The sequence below is a fragment of the Lemur catta genome, chromosome 14 (genome assembly GCF_020740605.2).
Source record: "Lemur catta isolate mLemCat1 chromosome 14, mLemCat1.pri, whole genome shotgun sequence".
In the NCBI taxonomy this organism is placed as follows: Eukaryota; Metazoa; Chordata; class Mammalia; order Primates; family Lemuridae; genus Lemur; species Lemur catta.
The window spans coordinates 68,261,358-68,283,752 of record NC_059141.1 but is presented as its reverse complement, the minus strand read 5'-3'; the positions used below and the strand labels follow the sequence as shown (position 1 = coordinate 68,283,752).

Genomic DNA, 22,395 nt, shown 5'->3' with positions numbered 1-22,395 from the left:
CTTTATATCTTTTTATCACATGTAGTAAAAGAAATTTAAGGGTTTAGAGCAAGGGTTGCCATTTCTGGCTGGCTACCTATTTTAGTATGACCTGTGACCTAACAGTGGCTTTTACATTTTTAAATGCATGTAGGGGTGGAGGGGAGAAAATAACACTTTATGACACATGAAAACTATATGAAGTTCATATCTCAGTGTCCCTTGGAACACAGCTATGCTCTTTCACGTACGTGTTGTTTGTGGCTGCTTTTATGCCACAAAGGCAGTGTTGATTGGTTGTGACATTTACTATCTGACCTAAAATGTTTGCTGACCTCTGGTTTAGAGGCCAGAAATAAACCTATACATATATAGGAATTTTGCTTATGATAAAGGTAACATTTCAAATTAGTAGCAAGAGCGTGAATTGCATAATAAATGGTAAGAATTAGCTATCTATTTAAGGAAAAAAATTTCTTATATTAGGATTACTTCAGGTAGGGAAGCTAAAATTGAGTAGTCATACAGGAAGAGAGTGATAGATTTGACTCTATTAACAACAACACAAAAGTTTTCTTAATGGGAAATAATACCTGACTCTTACTGAGCACTTAATGCTTAACAGGTTGTACGTGATTAATTGTTAAAATTACACCCCAAGGTAGGTTCTGTAATTATCCCCACTTAACAGGTGAGGAAACTGAAGTTTACATACATTGAAGAACTTGTCTGTGATGAAGAATTAGGAAATGATTGAGCAGATATTTGAATTTAGGCCATCTGGTTCCCAAGCCTATTACATAGACAAGAAAACAAAGTATTTGCAACATATTAGCACCATTTTGTAGGTATTATCCACATTAGCACGTAAGGATCTACCTCATTCCTTTTTAAATCTGTTGTATAAATGTCTGCAGTTTATTTAACCTTTCTCCTCTTGATGGATTTTAAATTGCTTTTATTTTTATTTTGGTGTTACCTATAACACTAATAAACATCCTATGCATGCAACTTTATATACTATACTAGTGTGGATATTTCTGAGGTATAGAATCTTAAAAGTAGAATTGTGAATTGCTGTATTAACGGGCATGTGCATTTAAATCAAATTTGCCCTCCAGAAGTTTGTGTGTATGGTTAGTTTAACGTAAATTAAAGGAATCGTAACATCTTGGAAGGAACATTGGCTATCCAGGGAAACTGCCTCATTTTATAGAGGAAGCCCAGAAAGGTTATGTGTTGTGCCCAAGATTACATAGCTATTCAATAGCTGTTACTCTTGACTCTTCAGGTTGTTTTTACTGTGCCATAGGCTGGCACATTTTTCTGCTTTACCTATGATGATATCATGAATATTAATTTGTCTTGCTGAAACCCAGGTACCAGGAGTATATTTTTCCCCAGAAACACCTTATCAAAAGGATCCATCTGGTATTACTTGTCCTTGGTACCCAACACAGTGCCTGACACACAGCAGGTAATCAAGTATTTGTTGAGTAAGTGCTGCTTTCTGGTGATCAGTACTTTTATTTCTAATTACTTGCCACTTATCAATAACATGTTGAAGAATCAGTGTGTCACTGTAATACTCATTAAGTAATCAAGATTCATAATATTTTAGTTTTAGTTTTCTGACAGTGGTTGTTTTTCAAATCATTTTGTGGCTTTGTTTTTGCTGTGTAAAAAAATGAACTTAAAATTATAAATTTATTAATAGCTTTTGAAGACTTCAATAAGATATTATTCTATGCAGAAAATTTGGAAAGATTATACAAAATATAACTTTAAATAGACTCAGGAAGGGTACCGTGGTTCATGCCGGTAATCCTAACACTCTGGGAGGCCAAGGCTGGAGGATCGCTTGAGGTCAGGAGTTTGAGACCAGTCTGAGCAAGAGCAAGACCCTGCCTCTACAAAAAAATAGAAAAATTAACAAGATGTGGTGGTGTGCACCTGTAGACCCACACTCAGGAGGCTGGGGTAGGAGGATTGCTTGAGCCAGGAGTTTGAGGTTGCAGTGAGCTATGATCACGCCACTGCACTCTAGCTGGGGCAACAGAGCAAGACTGTCTCTAAACAAATAGATAGATTGACTGATCCAAATGGATTGTGCTTTTCAGAGGGTAGAGGTTATTCTTATTGCAGGTTAGTTTGGCACACTGCAGTACCAAAACTTGTGGAATCAAAAGATTAAAAACTGCTTAAAAGTCATATTATTATGTAAGGGGTCAGTGCTGTGGAATTAACTATCTTTTAACATTTCTGGTTCTCTCAAAGTCACAAGGCAAATAGAAAAGATTTTAACAGGAGACCTTTAGAGTAATATGCAGTACTCTACTTTGGGGCCTGGACTTTGTTTTTTATTATTAATTCAATCTCTTTTCATATAGGTCTATTCATATTTAGTGTTTCTTCTTAAGTCAGTTTTGTTAGTTTGTATCTTTATTGGAATTTTTCCATTTCATTCAGTTATCTTTAAAAGGGATTTAGATAATTTAAAAAATCTTGTGTTACTAATGTAGTTAACATTTCTGGAGTTCTTCATTGCTCTGTGCAGATCCATAGTTCTATCTAGTGTTATGTTCCCCTTCCCAAAGGACTTGTAGTACAGATCTGATGGTGATGAATTCTTTTCATTTTTTATGTCTGAAAAACTATTTTGCCTTTTTCAAAGATAACTTTTCTAGATATAGAATTCTAGTTTGGCATATTTTTCCTTTCAGTTCTTTAAAGACACTGCTCTACTGTCTTCTCACTTGCATTGTTTTCAAGGAGTAATCTTCTCCTCCTTGTAGGTGATGTACGTTGTTCTTCTGGCCACTTTTAAGATTCTTCTATCATTGGGTTTGAGCAATTTAAATAGCATGTGCCTTGCTATAATTTTCTTTATGGCTCTTGTATTTGGGATTGGTTGAGCATCTTAAATTTATGTGTTTATAGTTTTCATCAAATTTGGGAAATTTTCAGCCTTATTTCTTTAAGTATTTCTTTTAATCCTCTCCCTCTTCTTTGAGGACTCTAATCCCATGTTTATTAGGTTGTTTGAAGTTATCACACAGCTCTGTTCATATTTTTCATTCTTCTTTCCACATTTTTCATAGTTTCTATTGCTATGTCTTCAGTAATATGTTTTTCTGAAATATCTAATCTGCTATCAATCTCATTAAGTATATTTTTCATCTCAGACATTGAAATTTTTATTTCCTGAAGTTTAATTTGGATTTTTTTTTTTTGTTTTTTTTTTTTTTTGTTTTTTTTAAAGACAAGAGTCTCGCTCTGTTGCCCTGAGTAGAGTGCAGTGGTGTCATCATAGCTCACTGCAACCTCAAACTCCTGGGCTCAAGTGATCCTTCTACCTCAGAATCCTGAGTAGGTGGTACTATAGGCATGTGCCACGATGGCTAATTTTTCTGTTTTTAGTGGAGACGGGGTCTCACTCTTATTCAGGCTGGTCTCAAACTCCTGAGCTCAAGCAATCCTCCCACCTCGGCCTCTTAGAGTGCTAGGATTACAGGTGTGAGCCACTGCACCCGGCGAATTTTGATCTTTTTGATGTTATTCATGCCTCTACTTAGTCTTTTGAATATGAATTTTTTAATATAGTTATAAATGACTGTTTTAATTAATCTGCAAATTCTCACATCTATGTCAGTTCTAGGTCAGTTTTAATTATTCATTTTTCTCATTATGGATCATGTTTTTCTTTATGCCTGGTAATTTTTGTTTGAATGTCAGATATTGTGAATTTTATTTTCCTGAGTACTGGATATTTTTGTATTCCTGTTAATATTCTTGAGGATTATTGTGCTGTTACTTGGAAACAATTTGATCCTTTTAGGTCTTGCTTTTACGATTTGTTGGCAGGACCAGAGCCATGTTTAGTCTAGAGCTAATTATTTCCCACTCTGAACCAACACTTTTTTTGAGTACTCTACCCAGTGTCCCATGAATTTGAGGTTTTTCAGTCTGTCTGGTGGAAACATGCACTATTCCTGGCCCTGTGTGAATGCTTGGTTCTGTACCCTCTAAATTTTTTGTGTGGTCCTTTCCTTAACCTGTTAGTTTCCTCATAAGCCTTCGCTAATCAGTGCTCTGCTGAATACCTAGAGGGTGTCTTCTTCAGATCTCTGGAGATCTCTCTCTGTACAGCTCTCTCCTCTCTGGTACTATATCCTTTGAACCCTGGCTGCGTTAATTTCCTCAGACTATCACCTCCATCGTATCAACTCAGGGAATCTGCTGGGCTCTACTTAGCTTTCCCTCCCTGTATGGCTTAGAAACTAAGGCAGTAAGCTAGGCAACCACTTGTTTCTTGCTTCTCTGGGGATCAGTGTTCTTTGTTACCTGATGTTGAGTATCTTGAAAAAACTGTTGTTTCATATTTTAGGGTTTTGGCGGGGAGGATATTTGTTTTTGTTTTTTGTTCATTCAAGCATGCGAGTAAATCTGACCTCTGTTAGTCCATCTTGGGTATAAGAGGAAGTCACTTTAGTCATTTTACAGAGTTAGAATTGATGGCTTCTAAGGTTTCTTTCAACTCTGAAATCTTTGATTTTGCATTATATAACTTTTAACAGTTCATTTTCACATTATCCCTTTCTGACCTCAGAACACTTAACTAAATCTGCATTTATGTTTAGAAGGTTGGTTGGGCTCTGGGCTAATTGATATTGTTATTTTCTATTCTATTTCATTGAAAAGTAAACCTTTAGTAGTGACCCATTTATGAATCACATTTCATAGTTTAAAATACTTTGTCAGCTGGGAACAGTGGCTCATGCCTATAATCCCAGTACTGGGAGGCTGAGAGGGGAGGATGGCCTGAAGCCAAGAGTTTGAGACCAGCCTGGGCAACATAGCAAGACTCCCATCTTTTTAATTAATTAATTGATTATGTTTCAGAATTTTATAGAGGTACACATGTTTTGGTTACATAATTTGCTTTTGTACAGTTTGAGTCAAAGTTATAACTGTATCCTTCACCCAGTTAGTGTGCATTGTACCTGTTAGGTGTGAATTTACCCATCTCCTCCTCTCCCCTCCCACCTACCTGATTTCCCTTGAGTTTTACTTCCAGATGTGCATATATGTGTTGATTGGTTAGTTCTAATTTAGTATTGAGTACATATGGTGTTTGTTTTTCTATTCTTGTGATGCTTCGCTAAGAAAAATGGCCCCCCGTTGCATCCAGGTAATTACAAAAGATACTAGATCACCGTTTTTTTTATGGCTGAGTAGTGCTCGATAGCATGTATATGTATACACCACATTTTATTAATCCGCTCATGTATTGATGGGCGTCTGGGTTGATTCCACATCTTTGAGATTGTGACTTGTGCTACTATAAACATTGGAATACAAGTATCTTTTTTATAAAATGTCTTTATTTCCTTTGGATAAATACCTAGTGGTGGGATTGCTGGATCAAATGATAGGTCTACCTTAAGTTCTTTGAGGTATCTCCATACTACTTTCCATAGAGGTTGTACTAGTTTGCAGTCCCACTAACAGTGTGTAAGTGTACCTTTCTCTCGGCATCCTCACCAGCATCTGTTGTTTTGGGACTTTTTAATAAAAGCCATTCTCACTGGAGTTAGGTGATATCTCATTGTGGTTTTGATTTGCATTTCCTTGATGATTAAAGACATTGAGCATTTTTTCATGTGTTTGTTGGTCATTACTCTATCTTCTTTTGAAAAATTTCTGTTCATGTCTTTTGCCCACTTTTTAATGGGGTTGTTTGATTTTTTCATGCTGATTTGCTTGAGTTCTTTGTATACAGATTCTGGTTATCAGCCCTTTATTGGATGTATAGCATGCAAATATTTTCTCCCACTCTGTAGGTTGTCTATTTGCTGTATTGATTGTGTCCCTGGCTGTGCAGAAGCTTTTAATTTGATCAGGTCCCATTTATTTCTTCTTGTTGCTGTAATTGCTTTTGGGGTTTTCTTCATAAATTCTTTGCCTAGGCCGGTATCTATAAGAGTTTTTCCACCATTTTCTTCTAGAATTCTCACAGTTTCATGCCTTCAGTTTAAGTCTGTTATCCATCATGAATTAATTTTTGTGAGAGCTGCGGATCCTGTTTCAGCCTTCTGCCTGTGGCTATCTAATTTTCCCAGCACCATTTATTGAATGGGGCTTCTTTAGCCCAGTGTATGTTTTTGTTTGCTTTGTCAAAGATCAGATGGCTATATGAGGATGGTTTTATTTCTGTGTTCTCTGTTCTGATCCATAGATCTATGTCTCTGTTCTTGTGCCAGTACCATGCTGTTTCGGTTACTATAGCCTTGTAGTATAGGTTGAAGTCTGGTAAAGTGATGCCTCCTGATTTGTTCTTATTATGTAAGATTGCATTAGCTATTCAGGTCTTTTCTGGTTCCATACGAAGTGTATAACTATTTTTTTCAAGGTCTGCTAAAAAATAATGATGGTATGTTAATGGGGATTGCATTGAATCTATAAATCACTTTGGATAGTATAGATATTTTAACAATGTTGATTCTGCATATCCATGAGCATGATATGTTTTTCCATCTGTTTATATCCTCTGCAATTTCTTTCCTCCGTGTTTTGCAGTTCTCCCTGTAGAGGTCTTTCACCTCCTTAGTTAAATATATTCCTAAATATTTTATTTTCTTTGTTGCTGTTGTGAAAGGTATTTCAGCAAGACCCTCATCTTTACAAAAATAAAAAAAAATAGCTGGGTGTGGGGGCCTGTGGCTATAGTCTTAGCTACTCTGAAGGCTAAGAGAGGAAGATCGCTTCAGCCCAGGAGGTTGGGGTTGCAGTGAGCTACATTAGTACCACTGTGCACCAGCCAGGCCAACAGAGTAAGACCCTGTCTCAAAAATAAATAAATAAATAAAAATAAAAATAAAAAATAATTGTTTATATAAAGAAAAACATATGAGTTACCATATTAATAAAAGGTAATGGTACTTAGACTACTTACTGTTAGTTCTATTATCACATTTCACTTCAAGACAGTTTTAATATGGTTAAGTATACCTTTATTAATAATTTATACGAGATTATGTCTACATTTTCAGTTCTAGCCTTTCTTTTCTCTAATAATTGGGCTAGTAACAACTTATAAATAATTAAAAGAGATGCCTCTAAATTTATCTTTTAAATGATGAAATTCAAGTTGTTTCTTATGCTAATGATTATGGTTTTGAGGCATGATTAAGTCCTGGAACTAATATTAGCTTTGCATTCTTATTTTTTAGTTAGATAGTTTTTCTTAAAATTTTTTCCTGTTTTTTTCTACATGACTTAAACAAAATTTATAATTAGTAAGACAGATGCTGTCATAGTAAAAGACTCCCTTGTAGTAAATTAAATTTTTCAAGATACTTGGTTATCATTTGATTTACTAAAGTAATAAATAGCTAAGGGGAGTTTAGTCCACTATTTGTGGTCTACTAGCCATAAGAAGTTTTAATCTATCCTTCATTTTATACAGACACGTGTCACAAAAAAACACACACTGCAGCATTTTCCACGGAAGACACCCAGGCTTTCCTAATCACTAAGAAGTTGGCTGGGATTGATACTCCCTAGGGATCTTTCATAAATTCTGCTGTGCCAAAAAAACCACTACTGTTGAAAACCTGCTGTCATATCACATTGTCCTTCTCAAAAACCATAAAGAACGGAACTTCTCTTTGCAGTGGAGGCCTCCCTGCCTTCCCTCTCCTAAGTTTAACCTTCTCTATTTCTGGAGTTAAGAATCCTCAGTTTAGAGACTCAGAAGAACTCACACAATTGGTTGTAGCATGAAAGATAGCATGTAATTTTGTAAATTTACAAATGTTTTTTGAATTTTTTTCTCTGCAGATAAACGTGATTAATATGTTCATGTTTTTTTATATAGACCCCAAAACTTTCCAGACTTGTAGGAAATCTGTTGATGTATAATACAGTAGAAAGAATTATGTGACCTAATGTGCAAATAATGTACTGGAGGACTTCGGATATAAAAATGTTTTCTTAATGTGTTTTCCAGATGTCTGTGACCTTTTGAAATTGTTTTTCCCCCCACTTAATTTTAAGGCTTCTAGAATGGCTGAGTTGAGCAGTAGAAATTAATGAGGTAGAATGCTTGAACTGAATAAACTAGAAGAAAATATCTCTCTCCAGTAGACCATTATTACTATAACAGAAGCAGTTTATAGAAACTCAGTTCCCAAATGGTCATATGCTTTAGTTGGGAAATAGTGCATTAATTGAAATATTATGTTAATAAAGAGTTATAAGCAATATAATTTTCAAATAATTAGAGAACAGTAGAATCTATGTAACACAAACTATGCTGAACATAATTTAATGTTTCTTTGATTCAGGTTATTGGTGTGTAGACATACTAGTTACAAGTATTATATATAATATTTTAGTATTTTGTGATGTATTTTTAAATTCTCCAGTATTTACTGAATATTCTAAATTATATTAGCATCTCTTATGGTTCTCTACATGTAGTAGTCACATAGGTAAGTTTACTGAAGCTGCAAACAATTTGATACATACACTTAAGGAAACAAAATTCTGATTGATTCTGATCTGTTTCTTTCAGAAAAATCACCACTCATATAATGGATTTTATAGATCAGATTTCTTTATTCTGTATATCATGGTAACAATACAGAAAGTATACTTAATTTTTCATTTCTGCAAGTAGTCATGACGGCTGAAGAAAGAAATTTTTTAAGCTACAGCAGGATTCATTTGGTACCTTTTATGGAAATCCTGATTTTGTTTTTAATTTTTGATAACTTTTTGCTAATAGTATGAACAAGCAAAGAGCTTATCTAATTCTTAGGCAAGTACACATTAATAAGAATGCCTAGAAGAGGATTAATTCTTCAGACCCGGACCCACTGGCTGCTGTTGGGCCTTGCTTTGCTCTGCACTTTGGTATTATTTATGTACCTTTTGGAGTGTGCCCCCCAGACTGATGGAAATGCATCTCTTCCTGGTGTTGTTGGGGAAAGTTATGGTAAAGAGTATTATCAAGCCCTCCTACAAGAGCAAGAAGAACATTATCAAACCAGGGCAACCAGTCTGAAACGCCAAATTGCCCAACTAAAACAAGAATTACAAGAAATGAGTGAGAAGATGAGATCATTGCAAGAGAGAAAGAATGTAGGGGCTAATGGCATAGGCTATCAAGGCAACAAAGAGCAAGCACCTAGTGATCTTCTAGAGTTTCTTCATTCCCAAATTGACAAAGCTGAAGTTAGCATAGGAGCCAAACTACCCAGTGAGTATGGGGTCATTCCCTTTGAAAGTTTTACCTTAATGAAAGTATTTCAGTTGGAAATGGGTCTCACTCGCCATCCTGAAGAAAAGCCAGTTAGAAAAGACAAGCGAGATGAATTGGTAGAAGTTATTGAAGCTGGCTTGGAGGTCATTAATAATCCTGATGAAGATGATGAACAGGACGATGAGGAGGGTCCCCTTGGAGAGAAACTGATATTTAATGAAAATGACTTCGTAGAAGGTAATGTGAAAAGTATGTTGGCCAATAGTTATGTTAGTAAGACAAAATGTATCCTGGTAAAATTAGCCACTGTATTAACATATTTAAGTTTTTACCCACTTCATTCTGCCAAGAATTTTAAGTGACTTTCTGGAAAAAGTTATAATGAGATCATAATAAAAATAGAGAATAAGGACCAGGGAAATAGAATAAATCTCAGCTTATATAGAAGAATACTAACTACTACGGTTGAAGGGCTCTTATGGGCTGTTTGTATTTGCATGTGTGTGTGATTTGCATTACTCTCTTGTCTAGATGTTCCTTTTTTCTGTTTTTAAAAATGTATGCACTAAGGCTCAAAATTTGATAAAGGAAAGAAAAAAACTAATTTAGTAGGCTAATAGTTATTTTCCATTTTAGAGGAAGGAGAAATATATGTCTAAACATCAAGGAGGTATACATGATTTTAAAAAGCATTTTTGGCATTTGGAAAAGTAAGAAAATAACCTATTTTTCTAATACAGAGTGCAGAAAGGGTATGGGATTTTTTTTTTTTTTTCTTTGAGACAGAGTCTCACTCTGTTGCCTGGGCTAGAGTGCCGTGGCATCAGCCTAGCTCACAGCAACCTCAGACTCCTGGCTCGAGCAATCCTCCTGCCTCAGCCTCAGCCTCCGGAGTAGCTGGGACTACAGGCATGTACCACCATGCCCGGCTAATTTTATATATATATGTATATATATGTTTTTAGCTGTCCATATAATTTCTATTTTTAGTAGAGATGGGGTCTCGCTCTTGCTCAGGCTGGTCTCAAACTCCTGAGCTCAAACAATCTGCCCGCCTCGGCCTCCCAGAGTGCTAGGATTACAGGCGTGAGCCACCGTGCCCGGCCAGGATTTTTATATATCAAGATGGGACATGACTCAGAGGTCAAGGAACACTGCTATAAATTTAAGATAATATTTATTAATTGATATATAGAAACAGGAATAATTATAGATCCCTACTAATCTCCATCTTAACACCCCGTGCTAGATATTTAATTGCAGACTTTAAACCATTTTGGATATAAATCTTTCTTAAAAGTTCTTTTTGCATAATTCTATAAACAGTAAACCACATGTAGGTTTTTTGACTCCAAATCCTCGTGGCTATCACTTGCTGTGCCATAGTATATGCAACTGAGGCCTTTGGAGGCCATGGGGGGTGGGGGCATTGTGTTTGTTGTGGCATTTCAGCTGCCTTTTCCCTGCAGTCTGTTCTTTTCTCTGCTATCACTTCCTGCCATTTTTGAAGGATTGTTTTTCTCAAAACTTCTATTTTTTCTGCCAGCTCAGCTTTTTGTCTTCTTACTCTATGTTTGTAGTTTGTGGCAGAATTGAAAACTGCAGAGGAAATAAGATGACTAAGTAACATATAAAATGTCCTCACATCAGCTCTGCCTAAAAAGAAGGGGAGCTATGCCTGTTTTATATCTGCAGCTTCTGTTTATCTTATAACTCTCTTGGATTCTGTTACTGTCAGGATTTTTCTCTGCATGGAACATATTCAGTCTTTCACTTTTCCTGTGCTGGGCTACTGCTCTCCCTCTCCCAAAATGATTACTAACAACAACTGAGTAATTACTGTTCCTCTAGACTTTAGCTCAGCATCACTTCTTCTGAGAAGTCATCTCCAACCTCAAGTCTGAGATAGCTCTTGTCACCTGTACACCCATAGCACTTGTCACAGTATGTGATGTTGCCCACTTCCTGGTTTGTTGTTCCTGTTAGACTGTTAACCTCAGGTGGGTTGGAACCAAGTCAATCTTGTTCACCATTTTATACCCAGATATTAACTGAGTGACTTACACATCTATAGGTCTAACTGTCTCTCTCCTGAGTGTGACACTTAAAAATCAAATTGCCTGGTAGACTTCCATTCTTTTCTCACAAAGGTATCACAAATCACTATGTTTAAATCTATATCTATTCAGTAAAAACATATATACGTGTGTGTGTGTGTGTAAAACTATACTGTTATTATTTTCCTATCACCCTCACCAGACTAGCCCTTCCTCAAAACTGGGACCATGTGGCCCTCTTTATATCACCAGTGACTGATACAAAGGCACTAGATTTGTTAAGCTGAACTGAACAATAGAAGTTTTGACTCTTCAGTCCATAATTTAATGTTGCTAGAAGTAATTTCTTTGTCATATGGTTACTGTGTTGATATGCTGTAGTATTTAAAAAAGTCATATGTAAAAATGAATAATTGTCATTTAGAACATATTTTATGGATTGAATAATGTAGCAGAGCAGTGAACGTTTTTTTTCAACCTCTCCTTTTCTTTTAAAGGATAGTTGTTACTGACTGTGCAGTGGTGATAAATATTTTCACAAATAGGTAAAAACCCTACAAGTCTGGTTTAATACGTTTGATCTTTGAGTAAAATCCATCTTCTCATTGAATTTGTAAACATTGACATGGAGACATCTTTGTTCCTAACTCTTTTCTTTAGGTTATTATCGTACCGAGAGAGATAAGGGCACACAGTATGAACTCTTTTTTAAGAAAGCAGACCTTATGGAATATAGACATGTGACCCTCTTCCGCCCTTTTGGACCTCTCATGAAAGTGAAGAGCGAGATGATTGACATTACCAGATCGATTATTAATATAATTGTGCCACTTGCTGAAAGAACTGAAGCGTTTGCACAGTTTATGCAGAACTTCAGGTAACTGTCAGGGCTTAATGATTTGGCTACATGCTCCTAAAAAAATGGAGATTTACTTAATTTATCTTCACTGAGTATAATTACTTAGGATTTTGGAATAATTTTTATAGGCTTTAGGGTAACTTTATTTTTTGATATTCTCTTTTTTCTTCAAGCATGTGTAGTACATTGTGTTATTGATAATTTGAACTATGAAATAAATTGAGAGTGACAGCTATTAGAAACTAAATTTGATTGCCTTTATAATTGTGTGTGAATTCATTTTAGTACAGGTTAAATTTTTAAAAATCAACTTTGTTGAGTAATAATTTACATACAACAATATCTACGTATATTAAGGATATAGGTTTCATGACTTTTGACAAATGTATACACTCACAAACCACTACCCCAATTGAGATATAGAACATTGCTATCTTCCAAGGAAATCTCCTTGAGAATGATTTGAGTTTTAAAATTGAAATAAATTTAGAAATACAAACATTCCACTAAAGATGGGAAAAAGTTATTCTATCTTGGGAAGCAGAGAACGTATAAAGTTTTTCTTTTTTATGTTGTTAAATTTGGATATTTTAAAATGTTGAAATGTTAAAGAGGTAATAACTACACATTAGAATAACTATTTGAGGAAAATATTGCTTTCTTAATTTAACAATTAAATTCTTAGTACTTTAATATTTTTAATACCATGTTTTTAATACTGTAATATTTTTAATGTTTTTAATACTTTAATATACTAAAGTTTTAATGCTTTATGATTCTAGTCTTTATTCTCATATTGAAATTAGTTCAAAGTCATACTTCCAAATGAGTTTTACTGTTACAACAGTTCACTTGAGATTATTTTCTAAAGCATTTTTTTAAATTGCCTTCCTTGGAGTTGCTTTCAGAGGCACATTGTTCTTTACAGTAAGTAATCTCAGTCATGGCTAATATTTATTCCTTAATGGTAGATATACTTTTTGGAATTAGCCAATCTGAGGACAAAATAACTCTTGATCCAAAACTTGAATATTATTTATTTGGCTATGAACTGATTGAATTTATTTCCTTGAGTATCTTGTATTAATAATTTGCATCCGAGAGCAATCCCACAGCAAATATTCCAAAAATGCTTTGAAATATGGCGAAAATGTTGAACTGCTTCCATGACCTTCCAAGGTGTGTACTCATTCAGGCATAGACTTTGTGCCTTTGTGTGGTGGCTTCAGTAATTCAGAAATATTGCCACTCTTATGTTTATTTCATGTGACTTCATTCTGTATCAGTAATGCCTCATTTTTTTGTTGTTGTTAAAGCTTCATTTGATTGCTTTTTGAATGAGTAGTGCCTCATGTATTTTCTTGAACAAACTTTATTTCTCAATTCTGTTAGGGATGTTTGTATTCATCAGGACAAGAGGATTCATCTCACAGTGGTGTATTTTGGTAAAGAAGGACTGTCTAAAGTCAAGTCTATCCTAGAATCTGTCACAAGGTTGGTGAGCCATGTCCACAGTGAAGTCCTTTAATTGTATTTATATATATAGACAGTACTAGTAGAGTGAGAATTTCAGATACTTAAAAAAGTTAATAATTTTGAATAACTACTGTTTAAAAGTTGGCTGAACATGTGAGTAGTGGTGATATTAAGTTCCTCATTTCACATGCAATCCTACATGACTCAACTTCCCTTCGCCGCCTAGCAGGCAGCCTGGTATGATCAGGATGCTCTCCCTCTATGGCTCACTCATCTTCTATATATTTGCTTCTTTCCCTTTTTCTAAATTGAATTCTTTCACTTTGATATCATCATCTCCTGAGCTTATCTCTTACTTGTCACCTTTCTTTCCTTTCATTTCCTCAGGCTCCTTCTTCTTCCCCTATAAACAATGCTTAGGTATCCCATATCCTTAAGAAACCCCCTGATTCTGCAGTACCCAATAGCTACTGTTGTGTTTCTGTCCTTTCACAGATAAACTTCCCGGAATAGTAGTTCTGTAACTAAGCAACCCATATAGTACCTGGCAGATCGTAGGTGCTCAGAGGTTTGAATGAATAAATTGGTAATTCCTTCATACTTAATTATTAATTCTTTAGCTTCTCAGCCTTTTCCTTTCAAAAGATGGGCCCAGAGGTACAATCTAACTGCCAAATTCAGCCTTTTCTCTGTTATCCTCTTTAATTGCTTTTTTACATTGACGACTTAACCAGTACTTTCATCTTAAAATGTTATGTTTATAAAATGTAAATATTTTGTAAATGTAAATTATTAGGTTAATTGCCTTCTCTAACCACACCAACTCTATGTCCTTTAGTTCTTTACCTTTCTGCTAGTTGTAACCATTCCCTAAGAGTCCAGATTTGGCCAGCCATTCTTCTCGAATCATTCAGCTAACATTCATTGAGTCCTGTCTGCTGTGTTCCAGGTACACTGCTTGGGAGTCTGACTGGGGTAGTTGGAAGAAGACTGGGCATAGTTGAGCGGTCTCAGTTTCTGCCCTGCAGGGACCCTCACAGCCCTGAGGTGTATAAACATGACTCATCCCTTCCCCTTCCCTACACCAGCTCCTCCTGACAGCCCTTTTACTTCAGAGTGAGACCATTTTCACAATACCCTGGACGTGACATCTGAGAGCCAAAGTCTTTTACTCCTCCTTTACCTTGAATTACCTCTAATTTGTCAGTTCCTACTTACTTCACAGGACCTCGTCTCTGTCTCCTCCTTGCTGCTGCCACCACCCTAACTCTGGTTCCCCCTCCCTCCATTTCTTCCCCTCCTCTCTTCCCTTCGATCACCCACTAAGTACCAAGCGCTCACACTAGTTACTACTGAAGTTGTCCCTCTATTGTCAAGACTCCTCTGTGGCAAATGGTGTAAGCCTGCCTTGAGTGTGCTTAAGGAAATAGGAGCAGTATTGAAGAATCTTGGGTACCTACCAGAAATAAAGGGATTGTTACAACCAAATTTGGGGAAGAAAATCAAAGCAACCTTGGCGTCTCAGGAACTGGAATCAGAGACTTGAATACCATCAACATTCTCTTGTCTGTTTTTCTCTGCATGTTGACATCATTCTCCTGTTGCAGATTGGCTTCCTCCAATGGTGAGGGATATGACTGTTGGCGGCTCTGGGCTCACATCTTCTCAGCTTTGCCATCAGAGAGGAAAGAGCTTTCTCCCAGCTCCAGTTGAGAAAATCCCAGGGAAGGACATTTTGCCCACTCTTGAGCCAATCACTATGGCCAGGTTGGGTGGGGGATATTGGGATTGGCCGAGTTTAAGCCTGGTCCCCACCTCTAGGAAATTATTGTGGTCGGGGTGGGTAGAAAGTGAGGGGGATTCTGTGATCAGTGCCTCCACTTGGTGCTGGGGATATGAGGTGGTAATAGTCAGTTCTTCCATAAATCGGGGAGATATATATCCTATATGATGGGGAGGTGAGTCCTAGACACTCAGAGCACTCGAAGTCCATCATGCACTGTTTGAGCCTTTGCTTCCATCTCTCCCTTACCTGTTCTGTACTATTGCAAGAGTAATCTTCCTCAAATGTTAACTTTTTTTATTCGGCTGTACCCTAGTGCAGTGAGTCGTTCTCCAACTTTATTGTCAGAGTCACCTAGAGGACTTACTAAAATTTAAATGTGCAGCTCCACCCCTAGCATCTGAGTCAGTGGGTCTGAGGTGGAGCCTGAGAATTTCATCTCTAACACGTTGCCAGGGGAAATTGATGCTGTGCGTTTGAGAACCACTGCCCTGGCAGAAAAGCCCTGCTGACACTCCTTGCCTTTAGGTGGCTGACCCAGTTCTTTAACCTTGCATGGAAGAAGGCACTCCTCAGTCTGACCCTTCTCTCATTATTCCAATTTTAGGGTCCTTTTGTTCTAATCTGATTTTTCTGATCTCTGTTTTCTAAAATGCTTTATGCTTTCTCAACACTTTGCCTTTGAGAATAATGATTTAAAATGACCTTTGCCCTTGCCACTGAATTCAGCATTTTAACCGTGGCGTAACTCAAGTTCCAGTTCCAACATCTTCTCTAACTACTCCAGATAGAAGCAGTCTCTTTTCTCAGAACTGCTATTCATTCACTCATTCAGCTAATATTTATTGAACTCCTATTGGAGGGACACTGTGTCCATACTAATGAACAAAACAAGATACCTGCTCTCATGGAGTAGGGGAGACACTCGAACAAATGTGTCTGGTGGTGCTAAGGAAAACACCCAGAGGAAGAGGGTAGAGATTAAAGAGAGGGAAGTCGGAGCTACTCCACATGTGGTATCAGGGTGGATCCCTCTGATAAGGGGACGTTTGTACAGAGATCCAAATGATGCTTTTTGAGAGAAGAGTACTCTGTGTGTGTGTCATTCATTTAGGTGCATTATTTTCTTACCAGACATTATGGCTATTTTTCCATGTGTGTATTTCTTATCTCTCCAATAGGTTTTTAAGATCCCAAAGGGCAGTGGCCACTTCTTAACACTTTTTGAACTTCACACCACCAGCATACTGCCTCAGATGTGGGCATGCAGTGAATATCTGTCCCTGATGATCATACTTGTGAAGCTGATCATTTTCTTCCCCTGTGTGAATGTAGAACCAACATAATAAAATATTTGAAGTGCAAAAGATATTTTGTAAGTTGCGTTGAAGGAAAAGAGTTAACTTAAAATGGGACTTACCATTTTTTGCATGTGCTTTCCTCATAGTGAGTCTGATTTTCACAATTACACCTTGGTCTCACTGAATGAAGAATTTAATCGTGGACGAGGACTAAATGTGGGTGCCCGAGCTTGGGACAAGGGAGAAGTCTTGATGTTTTTCTGTGATGTTGATATATATTTCTCAGCCGAATTCCTTAACAGCTGCCGGTTAAACGCTGAGCCAGGTGCGTACAACATTGGTAGATGAGCTGAGTATAGAATTTAGAACAGTGTCAGCATGTTCTATGTTTTGAATCATTTAACTTGAAGGAAAAGAAGTCTTACTTAGGCCAGGCGCGGTGGCTCACGCCTGTAATCCTAGCCCTCTGGGAGGCTGAGGCGGGTGGATCGCTCGAGGTCAGGAGTTCGAGACCAGCCTGAGCGAGACCCCGTCTCTACTAAAAATAGAAAGAAATTATCTGACCAACTAAAAATATATATAGAAAAAATTAGCCTGGCATGGTGGTGCATGCCTGTAGTCCCAGCTACTCGGGAGGCTGAGGCAGGAGGATCGCTTAAGCCCAGGAGTCTGAGATTGCTGTGAGCTAGGCTGACGCCATGGCACTCACTCTAGCCCAGGCAACAAAGTGAGACTCTGTCTCAAAAAAAAAAAAAAAAAAAAGAAGTCTTACTTAAACCCTAATATGTTTTCTCTTAAACTACATTAAGTTTGATTTAACTGGAATATTAAGTAGGAAATTGAAAATTTGACCCTCTGAAGTTCAGATCCTTTGTTCTCTTGGGGCCAAATTCCAATGACTACATTTGAAGCCAAATGAAGAAATGCAAAGGAATAGGAAGTCTTGAAATTGATAAGAAGGAAGCAGTGAAGGTCAGAAGAAGAGCCAAGCAGATGGGGTGGAGATGTGAGAGCCAGAAGCACTCAGCCTCGGGCATATAGTGCGGGCCCCCACGCACGAATACACGTGTACACACATGCTTGCACGCACATACTCGTACTCACGCGGAGGGCTAGAGAAAGGTACTACTTGGTCTCCAGACGGTGAATTTTGGGATGATTTACTATTAGTATATTTTGCTTTATGTTGTGGATATTTTTTTAAAAATGAACAAATGACATTTTTATAAGTCAAATTTTATTTTAAATAAAAAATGGAAGTTTTCTGTTTTAAAGAGTCTCGACAGGATGAAGAACAAACCAACTTTAGGAAATCTGTACAACATGGTAACTATAGTTAATAACAATGTATTGTATACTTGGAAATTGCTAAAAGAGGAGATTTTAAATGTTCTTACCACAAAATAAGTATGTGAGGTAACAGATATGTTAATTAGCTTGGTTTAATCATTTCACAGTGTATATATATATTAAAACATGTTATACACCATAAGTATATATAATTTTGTCAATTTAAATAAAGTTTTAAAAAGAATCTCATAGTAAATGTTTTTTATGTAGAACTATTCATATCATACAAATGATTGCCTTCTTATTAATCGGTTTGGTTAGGAATAGTTGTCAGGAACTCTCTTAGAGCCTAACAAGTAAATGAGAGTTAGGCTTATTTTTGTTACTCTAGACAGCATTAAATTCAAAATGTAGAAGTTAAAGGAGACATATTTGCTCAGTGTAAAAGAAATATTTTACATCCAGAAATAGATTTGCCTGCAGGAAATTAAGCTCCCCCTCCCTAAATGGATTTGAAAGAAGATGGAATGAACATCTGCTAGGGATCTTATAATGGAAAGGCTACCATGTTGCTCCCACACTCCCTGACAGTTACTTAGCACTTCATGTGATCCTACTTGATTGAAGCCAGTCACAGCAAGGGTTTCTTTGTTGAGGGGAGGCGGGCTAGCCTTTAAGGTCCCTTGAATGCAATCAGTTTGAATACTAATGGCAAGGCAAGGTCTTCTGCAAGGACTATTACATCAGGTATTTTTAATTCTTGTTTTCCCAACTTTTCCAGATCTTGGTTCAAATCTGCTTTTTGTGTGTGTGTGTATTTTTTTTTTTTTAGAGACAGAGTTTCACTCTGTCGCCCAGGCTAGAGTGCAGTGGTGTGATCATAGCTCACAGCAGCCTCAGGTGAACACCACCATCACCACACCTGGCTCATTTTTAAAATTTTTTTGTAGAGACATCTCACTATGTTGCCCAGGTTGGTCTTGACCTCCTGGTTTCAAGCAATTCTCCAGCCTTGGCCTCCCAAAGTGCTAGGATTACAGGTGTGAGCTACCATGCCTGGCCCTATTTTAATTATTCTTTACATATCTATTCACTGTACAGTATTCCTTGGATTTTGAAGGGTAGATTTAACAGAAGTTTCTAAGTTTCTTTGGTGATTGTCAGAAGTAATCTACATTTATTACTGCTGATTAGATGAAATAATGAGTATTGAATGGCTCCCCTAATGAGTAGCTGAGAGAATACCTTTGTATATCTCCCCAAAGTCAAAGGGAATAAACACATAAGCACCTTTTAGTCTTTTTTCTTCTCTGTTCTTTTACAAGGTTGTAGTTTCATAGCCTGACCTACTCATATGTTAAAATCATCATATTCATCAATTGACATGATGTTCTGTAGTCTGAATATTGATAAAATACAATATTGATACAATAAAATCATCCTGTGTGATAATAGAAAGACTTTAATAAAGCCTTAATAGATATTACAATAAAGAGCAATCCTTCGTAACTTCTTTGTATGGTACAAACATATATTTTCATTTATAGGTAAGAAGGTGTTTTACCCTGTGGTGTTCAGTCTTTACAACCCTGCCATCGTTTATGCCAGCCAGGACGTGCCACCCCCTGTGGAGCAGCAACTGGTGAGATTTTACATTGTCAGTTATGCAAAGCTCCAGAGATCTTCCCTAGATTACTTCATGTTTGTTGTACAAGTAGAAAACAAAGTGTTAGTAAAAAATTGTAGTTATTGTAAACACTTCTCCATAGTCTATTTTCATGCCCCCAATAAAATACTTTGACATTTATTGCTTCAGAATTAAGTTGGGGGTGCTGGACTTTAGGTCATAAAGAAAAACCTCATGTTCCAGAATGTGGAAATTGTAGTCATTTCTACCAACTTATTTTTAGTAATACTGAAAATAAAATGTAATTTTAAAATTCTACTTGGTGCATTTCTACTTGGCTTGATGTGGTGGCTCACGCCTGTAATCCTAACACTCGGGGAGGCCGAGGTGGGAAGATTGCTTGAACTCAGAAGTTCGAGACCAGCCTGAGCAAGAGCAAGACCCTGTCTCTATCAGAAGTAGAAAAAATTAGCCGGGCATGGTGGTGCATACCTGTAGTCTCAGCTACTCGGGAGGCTGAGGCAGAAGGATTGCTTGAGCCCAGGAGTTTGAGGTTGCTGTGAGGTAGGCTGACGTCATGGCACTCTTGCCAGGGCAACAAACGGAGTGACACTCTGTCTCCAAAAAAAAAAAAAAAACCTCTACCAACTAGAAATTAAAACTGCTCTGCAAAATAAGAGGGAATATTATACTATGGAAAATTACTTAGAAAGTCATGGAATGTAAATGCCATATATCAAAACTTATAGTTATTGTCAAAACTGTACTTACATAAGCTTTTAAAAATATATAAATAAAGTTGCTATTTTGGAATAATTTAGATTTGCGGAAAAGTAGCAAAGATAGGACAGACAGTTCCCATACTTCACTCAGTTTCCCCTAATGCTAACATCTTATATAACTGTGGTACATTTGTCAAAATTAAGAAATTAACATTGTTAAGTTACTGCTAGCTACACTTTAGATTTATTAGGTTTTCCCCAGTTTTTCTACTGATGTCCTTTTTCTGTTTCAAAATCCAGTCCAGGATACCAAATTGCAGTTTACATAATCTTGTATTGTTAACATTAAGAAAAAATGAAAATGAGCTAAGTCAATTTAAGATGTTAAAAAAAATGAAAAAGAACTCCAAGGAAATAAGTCGGAAAGAGGTAAAGATAAAGGCAGAAATTAATGAAACAAAAATAGGTTGACAAATATAGGAGCTTATTATTTATGTGCAAAAAATCTTTTCTTAATAAAGTGATCAGATTCAGGGTAATCTGTACAGTTTCCATAACATTGGAAATTAGAATATAAAAACATTGAGAGAAATCAATTTTATATGTAAGTTTAAAAAATTCTGAATAAAAGGAAAGAAATTTTATAAAATAACACAAGCTAAATTTATATTAGTGTTTCATAAAGAAAAGAGATGGAAGCTCTGCAAAAATTAAGAGCCTTTTAAAAAATTAGAATAGTTACTCAAAATTACCTTGTAGGTACAAAAATATAATGTTTTATTGAAGAGCTTTTCTTTTTTCTTTCTTTCTTTCTTTCGTTTTTTTTTTTTTTTTTGAGACAGAGTCTCGTTCTGTTGCCCGGGCGAAAAGTGCTGTGGTGTCAGCCTAGCTCACAGCAACCTCAGGCTGCTGGACTGAAACAGTCCCCTGCCTCAGCCCCTGAGTAGCTGGGACTACAGGTGCGCACCATGATGCCTGACTAATTTTTCTATTTTTAGTAGAGACGGGATCTTGTTCTTGTTCAGGCTGGTCTCGAAATTCTGAGTTCAAGCAATCCTCCCACCTCGGCCTCCCAGAGTGCTAGGATTACAGGCATGAGCCACCACATCTGGCCTGAAGAGCTTTTCTAACTTTCAAAGAGCAGGTAATATTAATACCATATGATCTGCTTAATGTATTTTATGAGGATAGCATTAGCTTGATACCAACATCTGGCATAGTACATCCACACACACACCCATACACACCTCTCTATCTTATCTGTAGGCCAGTATTAGGAATATAGGCACAAACAGGATCAAAATGGTAAACTGAGCACCTACATCTGCCTTATCTGACACCCCATATGCTTGGTAAAAATGAATTATTAAAATGAAAAAGGTACATTAGTATTGGAAAATGAGGAAGCTGTTAGCAGACATAAGTTTGCCAATTTACAGAAATTTCTGTAAGTTGGCAACAGTTGGCATAAGATTACAGGAGGAGAGAGCAATCTAGAACATGTTTAGGAGAACAGTGAGTGAAGATGGGGCTGCCTACTTTCTCTGAGCTCATAGCGGACAGGGAGTGGAGGGAGCATGGAGCACATGTGCTTCTTGGGGGTGTGCTGAGTAGCAGGCATCACAGGCAGTGCTTGTAGTCCCTGGAGCTAGAGAGCCAGGTCAGGGTAGATAGGGAGTCCCTAGCCTCCAGAGATGAGTTACTGTTGGCACATTCTCCCTGAAACCATGTTCTGCCGCTACTCTACTATGACTCAGGATAGGCCCCTGTAATTATAGCTAATAGCCATGGATTTTTCAACAATGATTTATAACACAAAAATGAGCAGCAATTGGCTGGGTGAGGTGGCTCACACCTATAATCCTAGCACTCTGGGAGGCTAAGGCAGGAGGTTTGGTTGAGTTCAGGAGTTCAAGACCAGCCTAAACGAGAGTGAGACCCCATCTCTACTAAAAATAGAAAAATTAGCCAGGTGTTGTGGCACACGCCTGTAGTCCCAGCTACTCGGGAAGTTGAGACAGGAGGATCGCTTG

General features: G+C 37.0%; 1 protein-coding gene across 7 annotated transcripts in view; it reads left to right on the top strand.

Annotated features, from left to right (window-relative positions):
* CSGALNACT2 (chondroitin sulfate N-acetylgalactosaminyltransferase 2) overlaps positions 1-22,395 on the top strand; it is a 43,833-nt gene that overhangs the window by 3,645 nt on the left and 17,793 nt on the right. The window contains exons 2-7 of one of the 7 annotated variants that reach the window (XM_045568184.1): positions 1,359-1,456; positions 8,558-9,484; positions 11,965-12,181; positions 13,556-13,657; positions 16,870-17,048; positions 19,561-19,655. In XM_045568184.1, coding sequence (XP_045424140.1) covers positions 8,824-9,484; positions 11,965-12,181; positions 13,556-13,657; positions 16,870-17,048; positions 19,561-19,655 — 1,254 coding nt within the window. In that variant the 5' untranslated portion in view covers positions 1,359-1,456; positions 8,558-8,823. Of the gene's footprint in view, positions 1-1,358; positions 1,457-8,557; positions 9,485-11,964; positions 12,182-13,555; positions 13,658-15,246; positions 16,790-16,869; positions 17,049-19,560; positions 19,656-22,395 lie in introns of those variants that run through there. The other 6 variants (XM_045568188.1, XM_045568185.1, XM_045568186.1 and 3 more) reach the window with 6 other exon arrangements.